Source organism: Pagrus pagrus (genome assembly GCF_965226575.1).
Source record: "Pagrus pagrus genome assembly, chromosome: 9".
In the NCBI taxonomy this organism is placed as follows: domain Eukaryota; kingdom Metazoa; phylum Chordata; class Actinopteri; order Spariformes; family Sparidae; genus Pagrus; species Pagrus pagrus.
The window spans coordinates 11,398,432-11,422,244 of NC_140193.1; the positions used below are offsets into that span (position 1 = coordinate 11,398,432).

General features: G+C 41.2%; 1 protein-coding gene across 2 annotated transcripts in view; it reads left to right on the forward strand.

Annotated features, from left to right (window-relative positions):
- epha3 (eph receptor A3) overlaps nt 1–23,813 on the forward strand; it is a 114,028-nt gene that overhangs the window by 84,418 nt on the left and 5,797 nt on the right. For both annotated transcript variants that reach the window (XM_084362428.1, XM_084362427.1), the window contains exons 11-16: nt 2,985–3,170; nt 6,892–6,953; nt 9,165–9,374; nt 12,268–12,417; nt 13,741–13,934; nt 21,327–21,482. In XM_084362428.1, coding sequence (XP_084218554.1) covers nt 2,985–3,170; nt 6,892–6,953; nt 9,165–9,374; nt 12,268–12,417; nt 13,741–13,934; nt 21,327–21,482 — 958 coding nt within the window. The remainder of the gene's footprint in view (nt 1–2,984; nt 3,171–6,891; nt 6,954–9,164; nt 9,375–12,267; nt 12,418–13,740; nt 13,935–21,326; nt 21,483–23,813) is intronic.

Consider the following 23,813-nt stretch of genomic DNA (forward strand, 5'->3'; position numbering starts at 1 on the left):
AACAGAGGTTAGCTCGAAAACACCTCCCTCCTCTAAATCTTTTGTAAAACAAGTAAATGTGAAGTGAACACCGGAGGTGAACAGTAAAGCTTAAAGGATAAGTACCGTTTTTTACAACCTGGACCTTATTTCTGGCAAAAGATATGGTCATTTACTCACCCAGATAACTTTGGTGTCATTCGGCGTCGTTCGGACGAAATTAGATCCAGTGTAGCGGCGATATATCCATATAATGGGAGTAACGGGGCATCGACACACAGCCTCTATATAACACATTATCTGCCACGAAACTAGTTCATTTCATCAATATTTTGTTATGAAATGCTAGCGCTATTAGCCTCTGAGTCCGGGCTCGTCTATTGTCAACATCCGGGGTCTGTAGGCTGATCTACTACCTCTGACCTGGAAGATGTCGTCTCTGAGCTGCGCGCGCACCCGCGACAGCGCGCCTTGTTTACCTGTAGCTGCTGCTGCTAGTTTGACCCCGGATGTTGATAACGGACGAGCCCGGACTCAGAGGCTAATAGCGCTAGCATATCGTAACAAAATATTGATGAAATTAACTAGTTTCGTGGCAGATAATGTGTTATATAGAGGCTGTGTGTCGATGCCCCGTCTCTCCCATTATATGGATATATCGCCGCTACACTGGATCTAATTTCGTCCGAACGACGCCGAATGACACCAAAGTTATCTGGGTGAGTAAATGATCATATCTTTTGCCAGAAATAAGGTCCAGGTTGTAAAAAACGGTACTTATCCTTTAAGCCACAAGGTAAACATTTCTGTCCGTCAACTTTAATACAACATACCACCCATCTGTGTGATTTTTAATGAAACCATATAAGCACTCTGAACAATACACAACATACCTCGTCTTTCTCCATCCCTGCCTCAATCCCCATCTGTCTTCATTACAACATCTTAACAAGACTTTGAGCTTCTTGCCAATCGGTGATTGTGTTAAAAGACAGAACGCAGGCTCCACCTTGCTTACATGGGTCAGGCTTCGACATCAAAGTGGGATACCTTGAGCAGGAAAGGAGTGAGCGTCCCTAATCAAGCCTTATTAGACTGAGATCTTCTCCTTCACAGTGACCACATGAAAAGGTGCCTCGTCCTGGCTCGTGTGTCCACTGCTGAGGGCCAGAAGAACAGGCATGCGTTTGGTATTTAGACAGGTTGTAATTATTCTGGTTTAAGTTTTTCCAGACCCACGTTGCTTCAGGTCCAGCGTTTGACCCATGCTCTCTGAATCCAGAGCTGCTGTGGGGGAATGACTGTACTGGACTGAGGGAGAGTTGCACGTCTAAGCCCTGACATCACCTCACATGAGCACACTCACTATGGATATGCATTATGGAGTAAGCCTGCCTACAGAGCTTGCAGTGAAACACACATTCATACACACACACACACACACACAGGCTGAGATAAACACACACATCCCCTCACCAGCGAGGAATGCTAATTGATCTCTCCCAGAGTGGATGTTGAATCACGGCGAGTTTTAATACGACATTGAAAGTTGAAAGGTCACTTTGCTGTCTGTTCAGCGTGGAGTCGTGTGTTATCTGGAAAACGCATTCGGGCGGATCAATTTCAATGTATAATCATCGCACATGGTGTTATTAGTTAGTGGTCTTGACACATAATTATGCAGTGATTTGTCTCCAAAATCAATAAATACATCGTCTGATTAATGGGAGTTAAGTAATGACAGAGTATTCATCAACTTCCTCTTTGATCTGCAGCTTCGTGTTTGGCACTAAGTGGTCAGTGCATCTGTTCAAATTATATGGTGTGACGCCTCAAATATTCTCAGGTTTTTTTATTGGGAACAGTGATATATGTTGTTATTGGGAGATGCTGGCAATCAACCTATCCAGTCGTTTTGAGTATGAGGATGTGCTGCAAATAACAGTTGAACCAGTATTCTGATTCAGTACACAGGAACTGAACATACAGTTCTACCTCATGCTAGGCCTGCTTGCAGTACTTCCAATGGTGACACTGACCTAGCCATCCATGGGCTAAGTGACATCAAACATCCTCTAAAAAGTAGTTCACAGCTTCTCTCTTTGTCTGTCGTAAGTTGGCTCTGTATGAAAGTACAGAAAAATTAGGTTTCCGAACAAGACAGCTAGTTTTGTTACCTAGAAAGTTAGATCCCTGCACAGTTAGCTACACTAGCTAATCCAGGGGGGGCTCATTTTTGTTTGTTAATTTTGGTTGGACTCAAAGTGTTTCAAATAATTTATGTTTTTTGAAAGTTGTAGGAGGCTTGCACTGCTTTACCTGATACACGTGTATGTTTGGTCCTATTTGTTTCCCTTTATCTAAACGGGAGTTCAAAGTTAGCATGACCCGTAGCTTGAATAGACACAATCAGCCGATGAGAATAAGATCTGAATTGAAAAACTTTTTAATGCAATTGCCATTCTACACATCATGTCAGTTCCATAAAAGCCATAAAAAGATAGTTGAAGATGGACATTAATTGGGAGTTAAAACATAAATCTTCATATCTTAGCTTCAGACGACAGCTAACAGTTAAGAAAATGCAAACATATTTCTCCTGGATTTCTAAGTGGACAAACATTTTGACCTTTTCTTAAAGATGTATTGTCATACAAAGTATATCTATATCTAAATTTACAATACAATACAATACGATGCGATGCTATGCGATACGGTACAATACAATGCGATACGATACGATACAACTTTATTGTCAGGTTACACTGAAATTCCTTTAAATCTACACACATAGCATACATCATAAAAGCACATTGAATAGTTATGACTATGAAAAATATCACATAATAACCTTGGATCCAGGTCTTATTTACCAGCATGATGATTTTGGTCGAGCAACAGGATAGACTGATGTACTGTATAAAAGTATTATTCAGGATAGGACAATACACCCAGAATCCTGGCTTGTACATATATCTTAATTTCTTTCATGGTTTTATCTTTAGGTGAGTTTGGTGAGGTGTGCAGTGGTCGCCTGAAGCTGCCCAGCAAGAAGGAGATCTGTGTGGCCATCAAGACCCTGAAAGGAGGTTACACTGACAAACAGAGGCGGGACTTCCTAGCTGAGGCGTCAATCATGGGGCAGTTCGACCACCCCAACATCATCAGGCTGGAGGGCGTGGTCACACGCAGTAAGTACATCCATGGCTCATAACATAAATACTGAATCTGAAACTCACTCTCTGCTGTGCAATTCAGATTATTTAGTGATGCAGTTTTTAAATCATTTCATATTTAAGTCTTTTTCTGTTAAAAATAAAATATTAACTGAGGAAACTGGCAGTAATGCTAATCAATTACAGTTTAAGCACAAGAAGAGAAGAGTGCAATAGAATAAAATAGAATAGGATGAAGTAAGAGGGACCAGAGATATGATTTGCATTCACATTCCACCACAGAACCGGCCTCACCAGAGAGACTTTTTACCGATTCCGGATTTGCAATTGTCTTTGACAAATGGCTCTAAAGTGGCCGACACTTCTGTGAAAGAACGCAGGAGTTTTATTGAGTTGCCGCGGTGTAAATCTCTGCAGATCAATGTGCTCTGATCAAAGCCTGTGTCCAAAGCGGGCATAAATCCATAAATCCATATCTCTGACTCGCTCCCCTCTGGGCCTCTTTATAAGACTATCATTAGCACACAGAAGGCCTCTTTAAAAAGGAATGACTGCAGAAAAAGGGAAATAATGAGTCTGAACTTTGTCGCTGAGAAGCGGGCCTGGCCTCTATCTCTCCCTGCGGCACCAGGGTTGTTAAGTAGTTCTGCCAGTGTGGTTATTCTAAAGAATAGAATAAAATACATGGAGAACTTCCTTCACTTTATTGTCCTCAATTTTTGGTTCCACTTACTTCGTCTCATTTGTTCGTCTTTTCTCCATCTCCATTTTTCCATGGATTCCAAAGTCTTAATTGTTTCATGCCTCTTAAATTTCACTCATTTAAATTCAGTCACTTGATAGCCTGACTTCCTCTAATCGAAATCAGTTCAGCCAAAAAAGGAATCAAACTGTTACTTACAGACAAAACATTGAAACCATATTGTGTTGATTAGTTAACGGCCCTTCTTGTTCTGTTTTTCTGGTTTTTCTGTCGGCAGTTGGCGTTTTTGCAGACACGTCAGTGCTTTAAATAATCCATGCTGGGTTAGCAACTATAAATTTATATTTCAGAGAAACGCACGTGTCATCGTTTGAGTCACCGCTGACAGGAATAAACCTGCAAATTTGTAATTTCTCCTCGGAACAAATATCAAACTTTGCGGTGTGGGATATTTCGGGGGAAAAAGTACATGATCTGGATTTTTTCAAGTTACCTTATACTTTTTTTTGTGGCTCCTTATTCTTGGAATCGAATACAATCGTGGGAACTGAACTTGGCGAAAATTTGGAATAGATTTCCAGCCTTAAACTCAGCACATTCTAAAAATAAAAGAGTTTTTATGAGTTTGATCCTTCATTATTGAGAATGTTTGTCTAAAACATCTTATACCACTCTTCCTATTAGTGTCAAGCCGGTGAGAAATGCTTTAATAACACAAGACTGTGGTTTCATTTGCTGCTTTTAGACTAATAGGGGTTACTCAATTTTGTGTGTGTGTATGTGTGCGTGTGTGTGTGTGTGTGTGTCTACATTAGTTTTGGTGGGATACGTGAACACATGTGCGTGAGCTGCAGCAACATGAGGGCAGGGCATAGTTTTAGGAGGTCCATTTGATATGCTCTCAGACACACCTACACACACACATGCACACACACACACACACACACACACACACACACACACACACACACACACACACACTGCTGCAGGGTGATTTATTAAGCTGCTCCTGTTAATTCTTAATAATCCTGAGACTTTCACACCCCATTTACCTTGCTGCTGCTTTTGGCTGATCCACAGGCTGCATATTTGCAGACACACACACACACACACACACACACACACACACACATACGCATGTACTCTTTTCTCTCACGCCCATACACACAGACACACACTCACACTTGTGTTCATGGAACAAATGGGGCTTGGGGGCCTTTATCTTTGCTGCCAATGTTGAGAATAGAGAGAAAGAGGGAAGGGAAGAGGGCGGAGGACAGGAGGGAGGACCGGGTGCGTGTGTTCCCGTCTGCGACTATAAAAGCCATCCGCTGGTAAACGAAGCGATCCATCACAGCCTTTTAGGGATGGCGGTGGTGGGTGGGTGGAGGGTGTTTAACTGTATCTGTATTTTCTTACTGTAATTGGAAGTGTTGCATCTATATCGAGACATGCTGTTGGGAAAGGTGAATCTCTTTTTGACAGTGGCAAAAAGGCATGTATGGAAGAGGATTAGGGCCGCTGTAAAAAGAAATACTTTTTTTTCACAATTATGGCTTTTTTTTCCCAATATTAATTCTCAGAATTTGGAATTTAAATACTGAATTTAAAGTAAATGTTCTGAGTTTAAACTCAGAATTCTTAGATTACAGTCAGAATTGTGAAAAAAAGAGTCAGCAATTCTTTTTATTCTGTATAACAACAAAAACTCATATACGGAAGAGGATTTGGGCCACTGTAAAAAAGTTAGTTTCCACTTTTTTTTCAGAATTCTGAATTTAAAGTCAAAATTCTTAGATTACCGTCACAATTGTGGAAAAAAAAGTCGGACCCCCCAAAATTTCGTGCAGTAGCCATGATCCTCTTCTGTAGGCATGAAAAGCGTTTTCAGTGAAACGTTTTTAACATCAGAAAGTCTCTTCAGGAGAATACTGAGAAAGAAGAAAAGATGTTTGTTTAAATTGCCATATACTGTATATGCTTCACAAACTTGAAGTCATAGTTTATTTATCCAACATAACTCAAGCTCACCGTAAGTCTTGGCTCATGCGCTTCAAGCTGTTGTGCCAAATGGAACTTTTTTAATGACTGACTCATTGGACATTTTGATTTGTAATTCAATCAGCCCTGCTCAGATCTGCTTTGATTTAATTAAACACATCCAGTCAGCCAACTTCTTCCATCACTATTAGTGGAAAGTTTATTTTTTTCCAATGAGTGTAATGGATTTGTTTCATTTAAAGGCCGATTCCATCACCCTCTCCACTCAGCCCGTGTAATTCCTGAAAGAAAAAAAAAAAAGGTCTGTCTCGCCAGATGTGGGGAGGGTTCACATTAATACATGCAGGAGGGATATAAGGAAAGGGGGAAGGATGGGGCGCTGGAGAAAAAGAGAGAGGCAGGGATGATAGAGAAAAGATAGGTCGGGATTGAAAGAGGGCAGGGGAAGAGGGAGGAGGGCACATTAATCAGAATAAAATGGAGTAGAAGCATGCGACTGGTGGTAAGTCAAGAGTGAAGCAGGGAGAACAAAGCCATCTGGGACACAAACACCGTCTGACACCCATGCTGTTCATTTAATAACGTCTGATTTAAAGGTTTCTTAAAGAGATTTTTTTCCCTTTTTCCCCTCCTGTAATAAACCTTGTGTCAGCCGTACACTCTGATCAGGTACAGATGATAGCGGGCGACATGGATTTATAGCCAGATCTTCCACAGAAATAAAGATGTCACACTTTGACAGCTGACCTGCCGGGACCCTAAAACTATGACTAGGATCGTTTAATTCTGATGAGTGTGTGTGTGCGTATGTGACAGACAAAAGAGAGAGGGAGTTCAACCTGGTCCCTATCTGGGCCCGTTTACGTCTGCTTTAAGTCAAGTTGCAGCCCTCCCTGTTCACTCCCAGAGAGAATAAATCTGAAATCAATAGGATGCTGGACTGTAAGTGTCTGTTGTTTGGCTGGACAGCAAACAGAAGTGATTGTTCTCATATGATGTGACTGTAGACCTAAACCACCTCTTCTGTCACAGGCAAACCCGTCATGATTGTCACAGAATACATGGAGAATGGATCCCTGGACAGTTTCCTGAGAGTGAGTAAAAACACAAACACACACACACACACACACACATACTCATGTTTGGAGTCTAGAATGGCTCATGATGCATCGTAGAGATACTCTGAGGCAGTTGGGGGAACACATGCTTGGCGACTAAGCTGGGGATTATATATCACATCAGAGAACAACTCAATGACGTGAAAAAAGTTTTGTCCACCTGTACAGCAGAGGTGGACAAACATCGAGCATCAGGTCATTCAGTCAAGCAGTACAGTAAATCTTTGCTTTTGCATTTTAAAAATGACACCTGTCTGGAGTTTGAATTTGTCAAATCCTGAACAGTGACATTTGATTCAAACATGTAAAAAACACCCTGAAAAGTCCAACTGTTTAACCTAAAAGTGTAGGATTCAATGAGACATTGACAAAGAGACTAACCCTAGATTTAACAAGCTTAAAAGTTGTCCTTTGCTTCAAAATTTCTTTAAGTATATAAAATCGTACTTTCTGGGTGCTGTCAAATAACAGATATTGCATGAAACATTTATAAATGTAATATATACTGTATATATATGCCAGTTTTTCCACTGGAGAAACTCTTATTCAGTTATTTCTTAATTATAGAATCTAATTTGAATTTCTAAAATGCGATTTCCTATAATAAGGTTACTGAGATATAAAGATGTAGCGGGCAGCAGTAGCTCGGTCTGGACCAGTCAGCAAGGAATATGGACTGGTAGCTGGAAAGAAGCCAGATCATCTCCTGAGCACTGCCAAGATGCCCTTGAGCAAGGCACTGAATCCCTAACTGCTCTTCTTCTTCGTAAGAAACCAGTTGAGTCCACTGGCTAATATCCTGTATTCAGAGAAAATAAAAAGACTCTATAGATTCCTGTAAAAAACGTTCCTGAGGGTTAGGATTAATAGTTGATTTTAGCAGCTGTGACTGTTTGAGCTGAACTCATCACACAGAGCTTATCAAATGACAACGCTTTATGAACTGTAACCCCACTACTCGTCTGGCCAGGGGTGGATTTGATTCTTGCCATGCCCCTGTCTCTAAAAGAGGAATTGACCTGCCTCGCTGAAATTAGCCACGGCCAAGCCACAACACTGGCATGAAAGCGTGTGTACAGATGCCCGTTTTAGCCCTTTTCCACATGTGTCTGCACAGTGTCCAGACACATGCAGGGGGAGAAGCTGTTGTTTCCTGACATTTTCCCAGAGGCCTGCACTTCATCATTGAAAATGTGTCATACGTGCAAACGCACACACGGAAATCCATAGCCATTGTAGCTTTCTGTGTTCTGAATCTACAAAGCCTTGAGGTGGCTAAGCCAGGTGGCTCTGGCCGCAAATTGCTCCAGACGAAATGGGATGTGAAGTGGGCCCAGTTGGATTTCAAAGGGAAACACACTCATCTTTCAGTCATCTCACAAATTAGGCGATCTTTGACTAAAACGGAGCAAACGAGTGCACGTGAAGAACAATGGATGGAAATGCAAGCCGTCACAAACTGTACTCACTCACATGCTAGATAGATAGATCTCTGACAGTGTTGCATCATGTTAAGCATTTGCTGTCTTTGTTGATATTTCTTTCCCAAACAGATATATAGGCTTACTTGTAAACACTCGCAGTGTAAAGCAATACAAACACTCCTGCTTGCCAATGCAAATAGAAAAAAAAAATGTGTTTTGTGTTTATATCTCGTCCAAGGTCTGTTTGAATGCCCTGTCTAACCACTTTGCAAACAATTTGTTGAGCAAAAAATCCAGTTGAGATATCAAGGATTTGCACTACAAACACATGTCCCTGCTTTCCCTTTTTTTCTCCAAATGTCACGGATTAGGTCATTCAGCCCAAGAAAAAGGGCTCTCATTGGTCATCACATCAGCCATTATCTAATAAATATGTAATAAAATAGCGTCATAGTGGAGTGGATAGCAGTAAATGGATTGAACTAGAAAGACCATTTTATTTATATGTTGGTCTGATCCTAATTTCCATACATTACCGCCTCTTTGGTTTTGGTATTTCACAGTTGAGCTGAAGATGAGGTACAGAATGTCAAAGGTGGCTTTCAAAGGTTAATGAAAATGCTGCGGTTACTAATGTAGAGAGCTTTCATTTTATGCAAATATTCAGAAAGGTCAGACCCTTTGTGTTTTATGTAAAATATATTAAGAGTGTAGCATTAACAGTGTATGCCTGGTCTTTTCTTTCTTCCTTCTTTTTTTTCAGAAACATGATGCCCAGTTTACAGGCATCCAGCTGGTTGGCATGCTGCGTGGCATCGCCTCGGGCATGAAGTATCTGTCAGACATGGGCTACGTTCACCGAGACCTGGCAGCTCGAAACATCCTGGTCAACAGCAATCTGGTGTGTAAAGTGTCAGACTTTGGCCTGTCCCGAGTCCTGGAGGACGACCCGGAGGCTGCTTACACCACAAGGGTGAGCTGGAACAAAAACTCAATTAAGGACATAAATGACAGCGTGAATAAATATGTTGGGCACTGTCCCAGGGCAAACCATTTATTTCAGGAATGTGTTAGTCACAGTAAAAGCTCCCTGAATGCAACAAAGGGATATGCAAGACATTAGCCCTTAAACTGATCATCTGCTGTCCCCCTATTAAATCAGAAAGAGTCTGTTTTCTCTGCAGCAAAAATCATCAGAAAATACCAAATAGCAGTCATTAATGTTCTTGTCTTTGTGGCCACTGAGTTCATAATCACATACATTACTATGAAATGAGCTACACATATACACCTCCATCCTCTCTTGCCATCTCTCTCCCACACACATGTTGTATGAGGTAATCTTAGAAAACAGACGCACACTGCACCTGTCTTCCATTCTCCTAGCATGGTAAGGGAGAAGACCACATAAATAAAAGCAAATTTGTGATAAGACTGACATAAATCCACAGAGCTTCACCTCCCTGAATCCCAGTTCAGAAATGGCAAACATTTCACGAACTGGGAGGGTCATGGAGAAGATACATTCCAAGAACGACGTGCCCTGATGGGATACGTTATACCGATAAAAGTCATATGTGTACATGAGAATGGGGAACAGAATTTGGTTCAAGTTCACTGCTTGTGGCATAAATGTCCTATAAAGCATAAGAAAATAAGGGAAAACATGTACCATCATTCAAGGGCAACATATATCATTTTTAGAGGTTTGGGTAACACTTTACAGCAAGGTACAAAAAACTGTGAGTAGTTACTGAGGAGCGAGTAAGGAATGACTCAGGAACTACTTGATAATTAATGAATAATTCCTGAGTAACTGCGATTTGAGGACTATATAGTAGATAATGATGAGTTACTAGAGAACAAACTGGGAGATACTACATTAACGAATCATTAGGTAATGATTAACCATCAGCCACCCGCTGGCACAAACTTGTGATGACTCATTCACTACTAATTACTTAATCATTAGTTACTGTTTTTGTGTCCCTCAAGTGAAGTGCAACATAATACTGAGTAATTACCAAATAGACTCTTTAAATACTAATTACTGAATCATTAGATACTCTTTCTCTGTACTTTCAAGTAAAGTGCAACATAATACTGAGTCTTTTCTTGCTCCTCAGTTATATTTTTGTGTCCCTTATTGCAAAGCGTTACCCCTGCCCTTTGTCTCTGGCTTTTATTGCTGCAACGTAGGTGATATTTGCAGATTTACTTTACGACTTGGCCCCAACTCTCTTAACTTTTTTTTTTTATAAAAACTGAGACCATAAAACCTGAACAACAATGACAGGTTGGATTGATTTGATTTAGAGCCTCCATAGCGACTTCAACTGTGGAAACATTCTTAGTGTTAGACATTCTCTAAAGGATATTTCTTGCAACACCCCGAATAGAAACCTCAAGGATACAAACCCCAAAAGCTAGTCCCTCCAGTATATGAGACAATTCAGTTTTCGAGAAACAAGTATTAACATATCGGAGGCAGGCCAATGTCAGTTTGAGGAGATTTGCACTGGAAATATTTCACCATATTCAACTTCTTTCACTTGTTGAACCATGTGTCACAGAGTTAAACATTATTAACAGAAACGCCACACTTCAGGCATTTATCTGTACTTTTTATGCAGCATGCATGTGTGCGGGTGTGTGTGTGTGAGTGTGTGTGGTCGTCTTCATCGTAGGATCCTGTGGTCTAGACCGTTCGTGCAGCCCCTTTAAACACAGTATAATTTTCTGGCTGAGAATTGCTTGTCAAATAAACAGTCAGCGTGCCGTTTGCCTTTCTCCCAGAAATACATAATCTAAAATAATAAGACAGAATAATAAACTCTGCCATGTTACAGTAACTAACAGCACTCCACACATGCTGGCAGATATCCATCCCTCAATGGAACTTTCTTTTCTTTTAAGGTCTGTAGCCTCCACTTTTCAGGCAAAATGTACGGTTTACTTTGTATATGTGTGTTTTGTGCATGTGAGTCCAGCACGTGTGCGGTGTTCACACATCTCGCACTTTGACCTCTTCGTGGAGCAGGTGTGACGGCAGTGTTTCTTTATGGATCAGGCAGAATAAGAGTAGGCTTCTTAGCAGGCAGTGCGTGTGAATGCACAGCACCAGGCGAGAGCTGAGCGACTTGGCCGATGTCTCTGTTAGCTTTGGCTGCCATAAGCCTCCTTTCCTCAGCCACATTTTCTTCATTTGTCCTGCTTCTCAGTTCGGATGATGAATGTAGCAGACACTACAGTGAGAATTTCAGCAGGAAGCTTTGGATTAAGGTTTTATTAATGTGTCTTTTCCTTCTTTCCTAAAGTTTGATGCCAATACCCTTTGATTAAAACTAAATATGACCTATATTTATATTGTTGTATGAAGGTTTCACTGTCACTTTTTATGACTACACTCAAATCAAAATTTCTTAGAAAAATATTTCAATATCCAATATTTTTGTCAGAGTATTTATACTTGCCTTGTGACAGAGCAAAAATATTCAATCGGACATTGAAATTCTCTTTTGAAGGTTTCTCTGCAGGCCCGCCACACCACATAACAATAATATTTCAGATAACTATTACAGTTTGGATCTGAGGTTGAGATCACCATGCTCAGTCCAAACCACAGAGCCCACTGGGTTAACGGGATACAGAACAGCTTATAAATTGTCTGAATCCTTCAGGATATATATCAGGCTTTTGGATGTGACAGAAACCAGAGTGTATCTGGTATAATATACCCAATATTAAATATATGTATCATGTAGCCTAAGTGGAGGGTAATATGGATTGTGTTAAAAATGTTGAATGATTCATTGACTGACTTACTGACTGACTGATTAATCTTTCTCTCGCTCTCTGTCTCTCAGGGAGGTAAGATTCCTATCCGGTGGACGGCTCCAGAGGCTATTGCCTACAGGAAGTTTACATCAGCCAGCGATGCTTGGAGTTATGGCATTGTGCTCTGGGAAGTGATGTCATATGGGGAACGGCCATACTGGGAGATGTCCAATCAGGATGTGAGTACTGCCATTGTGCCAAGTTAAATTCCCTTAGCAGTGGCGACTGTGTGGCGTGCCCACCGCTGCAGCAGTGCTGCCAGCCTTGATGGGAAGGAAGTTAAGGCACCAGCATCACCCACTGATCAACCCTGTCTCCTAGAAACTGTTTTTGTAGAGTAGTAAATAGTTTTTGTGATTATGTGTGTTGGATAATGTAATCGTACCTGGATTATGCTCAGAGGTTTCTTTCAGTGGATAAAATGTGCTGCGCTGGGGATGCAAGGTGGGGGCCAGGGTGGACGTACAAAGTGGAAGATGTCTGTGGTTAGGTTAAGGCAACAAAAGCCAGTGGTGATGGTTAGCGGCAGATCAGGATTAAGAGTAAATTTTGAGAAAAAATCTTTAGGTCTCAAGTCACTACTATATGAAAAAGAGATCATGATCTTTTCCTAACCTTAACCAAAGGGCTGACAGTGCTCAGAATCATTAAATAGTTGAATAATGCTGTCATCCCTACAAGTGGAACATGTATTGCAAGTATCCCTATTTTGGTGTGAACACTAAATGGCAATTAGCAGCATTTCTCATTATGTTTACAGAAAACATACAATAGTCTGCGTTATGTTTCCCTTTGAACATTTGCTATTGCAAATTTGCTGTATATTTACATATTTTCTAGGGGATAGGGCTCTACTGATTCTGGTGAGATGTTAAAAGTCTATGTACTGATGATTTGGGTTGGTGCCCAGCACGACTGACCAACCCCAAGCCTCAGTATTTGAAGAGTTGGGACTGACACTCAATAATCAACCGATTTAAGAATTGGACCTTTAAGTTCAATATTATAGGATTAAGGGATATAAGAGGGAAATAAGGGAATGGGTTATAAAAAATTCAGCCTAATGATCATATTATTAGGGTGTAGTGCAGTGTGACTTGAATGGTTCTAAAAGGCTTGCCGTATTATATTCATTCAGAAGTGGTTCATTTGCAGCATTATGTCATTTAATTTATTAAGCTCCCCATTCATTGAAGCAGAAACCTTTTTTTTTTTCCCCGCTGGATCCATTTCATGTCGCAACTAGCTCCAAAATACAGTAGCTTAACGGATTAAGTGTTGTATCAAAAAGTTCAGTATGTGTAATCCACCACTTACACTCATAATGGGCACAATGATATATTGAACATCTCTAGAAGGACAGATTATTCTTTCATCAATTATATGTAAAGCCCTGATGACAAAACAGCAGTAACAACTTAAACAGAGCATATTAGCTGTTTTGACACTGAAGATATTCCATCTATCATTTCTCAAATCTTGACTTTCCCTCCTACATCTAGGTAATAAAGGCTGTAGATGAGGGTTACCGCCTCCCCCCGCCCATGGACTGCCCTGCCACCCTCTACCAGCTGATGTTGGACTGCTGGCAGAAAGAGAGGAACAACCGGCCCAAGTTTGAACAGATTGTCAGCATCCTGGATAAACTCATCCGTAACCCTGGTAGCCTCAAAATCACAGCCAACACCACATCCAGGTATCAGAAGCATACTGCATGTTTTACTTCTTCTCATTTTTTAAATGTGTTATGTGTGCAAAGAAAACGGCACACAAAAAGAAAAATTGCCTGCAGGTGATGCAGGGAGGCAGAGGTGGTCGGCTTTCATCTTCTGATCTAGATGAGCAGAACGTTGGGTATTCTGCAGTTTGTTAAATGTGAATCAGTGAGAGAGTTACCATCCGGTTTCAGTAGGTACTCTGAATCTTCAAAGGAATAACAAGTAATCATTTATGTTATCACACAATTAAAGGAATAAGGCTGAACAATGCAGTTACTGTTTTCCTGGTGACGTTTTGCTCCTGCTTTGGTTCCCATGGACCTGACTAACAGACACCTGGCTCCAGGCAGTCCAACACTTCCCATTATGACTTCCATGCACAGCATTATGGGCTATTGCCGGTCAATACGTTGCCTGGTTAGTGATTAGCTAAGAGCTTTGTTTTATTGTCCATGAAGGAAGCACAATTCACGATTATTAAAGTAATAGACGATAAAAAAAGACAAATGGATACAGTTTTTTGGGGGAAAAGGAGGTTATGTATTAGCATTTAATAGCTTTCTCCCTCGGTGCACTTCTGTTTGTTTTTGGAACCAGGCTCTACAGGAGCTCGACATAAATATTGCCTTCCTGCTTCCTGTGTTTGCAGGGTGTTACATGAGAATTAGCACGACTTATCACATCATCCCCCCATATTTACTTAAAACAATTTATTTTCCTCATCTTTCCCTTTCCCATGCAGTCTCATGACATATTCCCCTTTTACTTTTCCCCTTGTTGTTATGTTGCTTTTTTACCTCCTCTTTACCAGCCCTTATACTTTGCTCCTTTGTTGGGACCACCACTCTTTCCCAGGGGGCCGTGGGGAACCAGGGCAGCCCATGTACAGTTGTCAATTCTCAGCCAGGAGGGGGGCAGGCGTTGGGTCTGCAGCAGACGGCCATGGTATTATGGAGACGTCAAAGCTCATAACATTGACTAATGATTTCTTAAGAAAGTGAAAATAGGTCCCTTGGAGTTTGCATGTAATTTCCCTGATTGGCTTTTAACACCGGGCGAGCACAGGCTGGCCGACAGAGGTGGCTGGGGTGATTTATGAGAACTGTGTATGTATGTGTGTGTCTGCCTATGCATGTGTGCGGCGGTGGCAGTTTCACAGCGGGAGCAGCTGCACTCAGCTCCACACACCTCGTTTGTCTCAAGGCTGTCCTTGCTCTCTAATGGAGCACCCCACCTCCTCCACAAAGCCCAGACCAACGCCTGGGACTTGGGTAGAGCATCTGGGCCGGGACCTGGTCACAGTTTACTGTCCCTGCATGAGGATGGAGAGGGACCGGGGTCATTGGGCTAAGGTTGGCAGTCTGGGACTAATTATGGGCCAACGGGAGCCCAGTCAGGGTCAGAAGCCACTGTCTATCAGATTGGCTTTACAGAGCGTATATTACGTCAATGATCACAGTTCGTTCTGTTTTTTAAAACTGAACATTGTGTTTCTTTGTGGTCAGCAAGAAACATGCCAGAATACAACTCCTCCGAAATACATGTCAGTCAATGTTAATGAGCAGCGGTCAGTACAGATGTAGTTGCTTTGGGCTTTCTACGTAATAAACTTTTTCCCCAAGCCATACGAGGCAAAATGAGTAATGACAAGCTTCTGTAAACCTGTAACAATAAATCACATCTATTACATTAGTCCTCTCCTTAACTCAAACAACCTCTGTCTGGAGAATAAGGGTCCGTTAATTTTCAGTAGTTAGGGCCGGGCTGGAAATGGGGTTTGAAACGAAAGCAAACCCGTTCCCTGGTGAAGGGCTTGGAGGGAAGTAACTGGGACTGGGGCTGGGGCCATGGCCCACAGAAGGAGGTCTATGCTGGTGTGGATCTTGGCCTGTAGGGTAAGGTTGGGACTGGGAATGGAAATGGAAATGGAAATGGGAAGAAAGTTTTCAATTAGTGAAAGGAAGCCAGTTTAGGGTACGAAAGCACAGGTACTAATGCACATATGTATGCAAAAATACACAGATATGAAAAGGCAGATAGTAGGACAGCACCTTCTAACCTGATGCGCCAGATAGTTGTTTAGTTACACAAAGCCATCTGCAAAGTCACCCTTGGTAACTATTTAGAAAAGGGCAGGTCCTTTCAAAAAATGCTTGGCAGATGTTTGGACGACCCATTTGTCTTTCTCTTACTAACTTTAACCAATCAGATTAACAGTAGGAGAACACAACCAGAGCCCGTGAGTCGAGATATTTGTGACAAAGGATGTTCAAAATGTCGATAATCACATGATTCACAGAGATAGTTCCAGCAAGTTCTAAGTGGTCAGTTTAAATGCATGAATACAGAGAGACAGAAGTATGATGTTTGGCAGTTCGTAGTTAATACATGATTTATTGATTGATTGATTTTCAGTACTGGGCTGCTAGTATTAGCAACTAACTTCAGGGAAAAACTGCGAGGCACTATGATCTGCCATTGGTTTGAAAAAAAAGGTCCTTTGGAGTAAACAGAGATCACACGACTCTCTCTACTCAAGGGGTCTAAACGCGACCACCAGTTGGGAAAGTTAAAGTCATACTCTTGCCAAAGCCAGGTGGGAAAACAGCAAAAACATCTTGTCTTATTCTATCTTATTTTTCTTTTCTTTCAAGAAGGAAATACTCTTTATAGTTCTCATATAACTGATGGTCTAGCAGCATCTACGATAACCTCTTTTCCAGCCGCCGTTGTTTTTTTCAAACAAACGGTTGCTTCTCTTGCTGGTCGTCACACTGAAAACCTCACCCGCAGCTGCCAGTAGTTCCTCATAGACTGCTAATTGGTACGAACCAATGTGTTTCAGCCGCAAGAACGTAGCATGAAGCCCTGCAAAAATAGACACGATCTTGTAAATCCAGCTGCCATGTAAATAAAAAATGTGTAAGCTAAGTGTAGAAAACTGAATGGGTGATACAAGATTGGTATTTTGTCAATGCTGACACAGTGCATTAAAGTCCAGTACCATTAAATTAACTCACCCAAACGCCAATATTTTGTCTCTTAAAGGCAACTAAAACTCTACACTGAAACGCTGGCAAGTGAGATGAATTAAGAGTTCAGCGTAAGAGCCATGCATGCTTGACTGGAATCCAATCAAAATGTTACACTTGGATTAGTTTAGGTTAATAGCTTCCCTCAGACCACCTGAGTAGTATTGATTTGGCATGCACCATATCCATCACCCAGCAGAGGATACCAAATGGACACATCAACATCTCAACTCAAAGTCCTAATGTTGCTCCTATACAGAATCATCAGTCCAACCTCTCCCAGTGACATCCTGGGAATTGTCCCACTAACACAGTGAGACTTGAATTCCTCCCACTCTGTCCTGCCCACATGTATCTGTTCAAGCTCCTCTCCTCATCCTCCTCGCTCCTCCCCTGAGAGCTCTAAAAACAAGACACTACACAGCCCTGGTTATTTGGAGGTCAAAAGAATGAAAGATTGAGCAGAAAAGGGGAAGGGAAATGAAAAAGAAGGGGGGTAGACTTGATTCTCTCTCCGGTGTATTTATTCTTCCTTCTGTTTGAGCGTCTGTTTTCTGCATTCTTATATGGTGTTAAGTCCACGAGGGGTTTTGAAACCCCCCTCTGCCTTCAGACAGATGCTTTCTTTTGTCTTTATTTTCCTCTCCATCGCTTCCCTCTGTTTCTCGGTTTCCTCTCCAATCATCTTGTCTCTTGAGTTGCCATGAGATGTTGCTGAAGATGTTATAACAAAGGAAACAAAGAAAATGATAAGGGAGGGGAAACAAGGTCATTTGCAGTTTATCTCTCCAAGGAGACAGGAGAGGGGAAAAAGAAAGAGGAGGATAAAGGGGAAGACGAGATCCAAGGAGAAAAAAAGAAGAAGAGGGGTACAGGGGAGGAGAGGATCAATAATCCTGCGAAAAAGCTGAATGTTTTTATCCTGACAGCCCAAAAGTAAGAATCTAAGAAATTGTGGATATAAATATATTTTTGTCCCAATATTCATTTCAGCAAAAGTCAGTCATAACTATTCATTCAAGCCTGTCTTTATGCTGCCTTAAAAAAATAGTCACTTACATTTTTGCGTTTCTTTTCTTCTTGGAAGAAGAACTCCACTGTCCTCGCAGGAAGATTCACACACTAGCTTCTTTTCCCCTCATGCAAACCACCCCACCTCCCTGTCCCCGATTCCCTCTTTTCCTACAAACGAGTCTCTCCAGGGGGTCCTGGGGGGCCCTCAGAATTTTGACAGGCCTCTGATCTGGCAGGAAAAGACTCAATCATTGTAACAACACCCACTCCAATGCCTCAAATGCATCTTTTTCTTCTCCCCTTTTTCCTGCCTCAGCTTGAGATGTCATCTCGCTTTTCTTCTCTCTGTTTACCTCTTTGTTAGCTTCGCATGGTGTTTTTTGGCAACGTTGCATGATGGCAGCTTGATGATTTTCTATTGTAATAATCTATTGATTGTGTTATGATTCTTTAAATCAAAATATACGGCATTAAAATGAAGGGTACAAAGAATATATTGTAGTTTTCCAGTGCTACAAACTACTACTACAAGTCAAAAAGTTACCCATGTGAGTACTTGCAACTCAACTGAGGAACTTTTAATTCTCACTTCTTCAGAATAAGAGCATGCATAGATGTTAAATTTAACAAATGTGTGCCTCTACTCTTTTATCACTTTTCTTCTGAAATACGATGAGGATCAATGAAATATGGAGAAAATCCATATAAATGATATGTAGTGTAGATGAAACATACATGTATCTCGTGTGAAGACACTTAATTTGTGATAGTAGATATTTGATAATGACATTTTTAAAGGGAGATTGCATGTATTTCTCATTGATGCAAGTTTATAATTTCACAAACAATATTTTGAATTTCAATGCACAAAAAACACTATTTTGTAAAAATATTTTAAACATTTTCAGTCAAGTTTTCAACCTTTCAAATTCTTTGCTAATAACCTAATCATAGGTAATATTTCCCAGATTCTCACACATAAAAATGCACACTGGCTCCAAACGTCCCTACCAATCCAAATCTGTTATGCAGAAGTGGACTTCCTGGTATTCTAATGAGTTTATTTACATGGCTATGAATAGTATCCCCAGAGGGAGAACTACCCTTTTCCCTGTTCTGTCCTGCCTTGTTTGCAAGACTCTATTCCCTTGTGTGTATTTGTTTGTGTGTGTGTGTGTGTGTGTGTGTGTGTGTGTGTGTGTGTGTGTGTGTGTGTGTGTGTGTGTGTGTGTGTGTGTGTGTGTGTGTGTGTGTGTGCCAGTCTTGACGTAGGTGCCTTTGTCTGCACTGCAAGACAGGTGCAGCCTTTCTTTAGAACAAAAGGGTGCATTTGCAACCCAGTTTTGAATGCTACCCACAAATTTAGCAATAAACAAACAGAATGCTTTAACCATTATGTTTGATTAGTCATTGTGTCTGCAGACCCAGATTGACCCGAATGTGTTTTATTGGCCTGGTTTCCTCTTTCTTGCCTTGATGTGATCAGGTTTCACAAGAACAAAGTGAGACACATTTGTATACAGCATCCATAGTGACATCAGAGATCAGACACTGATAAATCTCCAGCGTCTTCTCCGCTCTCCTCTGATCCTCTCTGTGTGTCTGTCTCCCTCTCTCGCACTTCCTCTTCCCCCCGTCTTCGGCAACCATCAATCAGAGCGAGTCAGCACAGAGCCCGCAGCCTTTCCTTCACCCTCTACTGTTGACTGAGCACTCTAAAGCCCAACGCAGTGCATTTAATTTGATTTGATCCAATTGAAACCATCAAGTCTAATCACATCTAAAATTGCATTTAGCCGCATGGCACATGTACAGCAGGAAACGCTAATGACATTAGACGGAAACTGATGCTGCTTTTGTTAGTAAAGTTGTCTGTGAATATGTTTAATATATTATGGAAATATTTTCTGTGACGGTTTGATTTCCCCCCTGTATTCAAAGCCCAAAGGCACTTTGTAGGTTTGGTGTATATCAGTATGTGACAGTTTGTGTGGCTCTCTAATGAGCGCCGCCTGGTTTTCGTTTAGTCATGCGTATGTGTGCCGGCACAGAATGCATAGTATGTGTGTAAAAATGTAGGAATGTAAGTATATATAAGTATATGTGTCATATGATTAAAACATTGTATTCACGTATATAATGTTATATAACATGTTTTAAATTTACTTATTTAATCTTCTTTCATGCCACACTTTTATAACCTTCCACCAACATTGTGCAGCTACAGAAATCATACCACTTTTACACCAAAATTAGCATGTATGTGTTTTTTTAAATGCAGGTAAACCCACTAAAAGTTGTTTATTTACCACTTTTGCATTGCCAGGAGACCAGTTTCTGTTTTCTTTTCTTCCTTGTCATCACGAACGCACTGGAAAAACAGGAAACAAAAGAAAGCAGCAGATCATCAGAAAAAAATCCAGACAGCGTTAAAACTTGTTTTAAAAAAAGTCTTAATGACATTATGAATTACACACATTGTTTTTTTTTCCAGAGCTGGTTACAGAATTTGCTGAGGAGTGAGACCTCTCGCTCCTTTCATGCAGCGTACAAGTAAAAAGTCAATGGGAAATTCAGTGAAACATTTAGCATATTTTCGGATAGAACCTTCATAACTAACATGAAACAATCAGTCAGGGAGAGTTCAGAAGCAGTGCTGATGAATATGATTGTGATGTATTCGACCCTGGAGCCCGTCATGACTCTGTGACTTAGTGTCAACAGAACACAAATGATGACAAGTTGGTGATGAAAGATCTGTTCACGCAGCTTTGAATGAAACACTGACTGCTGGCTGTTAACTGCCAATAGTAGAGCAGCAATAATCAATCAGTAACATCAATGGTTTGAACAAGGATTGAAGAAGTAGTGAACTCTCTGCAACACACAGTAAGGCAGTCTATGTGCTGACAGTGCTGCCTGCTCTTCTTCTCCGCTTCTGCCAGAGTATGCTACACTGCTCACTGTAAATATTCCTGCAACAATGTTGCAATCATTGCAGCTACTTATGCTGCTGCTCAGCTAGCATTTCAGGTGCCCTGCCCTCATACTGTCCACCTGCGGGCTTTGATTTCCCTGGGGGAAGTTTCTTACTGTCACTCCCCAATGAAGTGACAAGAACAGTGCAGAACAAGCTCTGTCCATACTTTGTATTGACATTGACATCCATGAATTAGGTGGCTAACAGAAAAAAAGCAGTTTGGAACTGTAATAACATAAGAAATAACATGTATTGAGCAATTTGATGTGTCACCTGATGATCTGAGTCTAATGCCTTTGTGTTCCTGTACATTTTTTAACAATACTCCACCTGTGTCTTCTCAGGCCGGCCAACTTGTTGTTGGACAGGAGCAGTTCAGAAGTTCCCTCCGTGGGGACGATGGCTGACTGGATGGATGGTATGAGGACCTTGCCCTGCAAGGAGGCCTTCTCCGGGGTCAGCTACAGCTCCTGTGACACCCTGGCCAAGACCTCCACAGAGTAAGACAACCACACACACAGACACACACACACACACTGAGCTTCTCTGCCTATTCATGTCAGCAGTGTTTACAGGGCCCCAGTACCCGTGGCAAGACCCAGGAATTTGAAGAGGCTCTTGGTGAAGACTACACACACACACACACACATACTCTTGTTCTCAGTGAGTAAAGAAAGCTATAGAGCCCTTACTAAAGGTGTCCAGATGAGAGTCATGGTAATTCATAATGACAGGCCTTTAGCCACGCTCCCAATGTTGCAAGTATGACCACAGAGGGAGAAGGTGAGAGCATTAAAAGAAAGAGAGATAAAGAGAGAAAGGAAAGGAGTTGTGAGTTCCATATGGGTGAGGGAATGAGAGAGAAACTATTGAGGGAGAGCATGAGAGGGGAGACTTGACAAGATAAAAGAGCAGAGAGAAGGGCCTTTGAAAGAGCAGATAAAGGCATAGCTGTCAAATAGGTATGCATGGCACTCTCTATACTGTGAAGCATTAAAACACAAAGCCAAGACTGTCAGAAAATTATTTGGGAGAAAATCTAGAGAAATCCCATTGAAGGGGAACACGCTGCAGGACGTACAGTATGTTTCCTCTACAGTGAACAGATCTGAAGTTCATTTTGTTGAGCTGAAGATAAAGTTAATCAACATTCCCTCGTAATGTAATGTCTTCATGATATGTAAGCTAACAGAAAGATAAAACTCCAACTACCAATTTATAAGCTGCAGTCTGGCCGGACTACAGAGCAGCTTCTTTCCTCAAGCTGCGAGATATCTCTAATCATTCTCAGCTCTCCGCCATAAAAAGTAGTTTGAAGTTTATGGCTTACCCAAGCCACGAGTCGGGAATCCAACCCAGTGACAGACATTAAGTATAACTATGTAGGAATAACTGATCTTCTTCTAAGGGTCTCATTTGCTTTTATAGGTCATATAAAGGCGTCAGTATTAATTTGAGACCGTTTTATAACCGTTCCATGACAAATGTATTAGCAAATGTGTTTCGTGGCAAATGTGAATCACCCACATGCTTTTCTAATGCGTGAATGTTTATATGGTTATGTTTAGGCACCCCGGATTCCCTTAATGTGGCCACGTGTTGGTTGTTTTTGGTTAAAAATGTATGTCAATTCTGACTTCAAGCACAAAGTAGGACTAATTTGCACATCATGTCAGTGAAAAATGAGGCTCCAGCCAGTAATGTTACTCCAAAACAAGCAAACGATTTGTGCACAGATGTTTTTTGTTGTTCTTGGTTGTGTACAGTTCTGCAGCATGAGGAACTTTTTGGTGTGAAGTTATTTCCGAGCCGAGGTATTTTATTTCAAAGGGAGTTTATAGGGACAGAGACAGAGATTAAATGTCAGATCTTCATGCTGAGTAAAGGGTCTGAGATAGTGGATCAGATTGTGGTCAGTCCTGCACTTAAGACGACTGAAATGAATTATGAATCCCCGGCATAGTGTTAATAAATTCTGAGATTAAACTGATAAACAAGCCTCCCTCAGACTTACAGTTCAGAGTGCAGCTACTTCCCGGTCTTCTTTCCTCTCGTCTCTCCCTCTCTCTGTTGGCCTGCTGCTGGTTTAATTGATGTGGAATGTGACCGGGTAAATAATTGGACGTTTCTAATCATTGTGATCAAAGCAGCCGTTCACTGTGTTGACGGCAGCAGCGGGGCAGTTGGGGAGCGGTGGTCAGTGCTGCAGTCAGCTGTAACTGCTGTCAATAACTTACCAAACTGGCGATCGAAGAAGCAATGTGTGCGTGTGTCTTTTTTTTTCTTGTGGATAAAGAAAAGGGGAGTTTAAGTCGTCCCACATGGGCAGCTGCAGAATGCAATGACTTGTGGCTAAAACATAGAACCTCATATCTTACAGCTTCAATTAAAAAAGTGAACATTCACACTTTATACCAAAGGCGACAAAGGAACAAGAAGCAAAACGCAGCTTTATTTGAGGAGAGTGTTGACTCACTGCTGCGAAAGAGACATTTGTGGATAAATATGAATAACGCTGAGTCTTTTTAATGATGATTTCAGTTTGTTATTCTCGGGAGTACTACACAAACACACATTTTTGCTCTCGACATTTCTCATCCCGTTCATTCAATGAATACATTTTAATTACTGAAAAGTTCTCTTCATTCAACACGTTCCAAAACAAAAAAGCTCACACTGCACTACGTGGAAATACACATTAGGTATCGACAAAACACATGGCAGATAAACTGCACTGGAGTAACCTTGCACTAAAGAAATCATCTTAGTCTATGATGCTCTTCTGTAGCTAGATGCTAAATTGGATCACTGCAGTATTAATCCACTGAAGG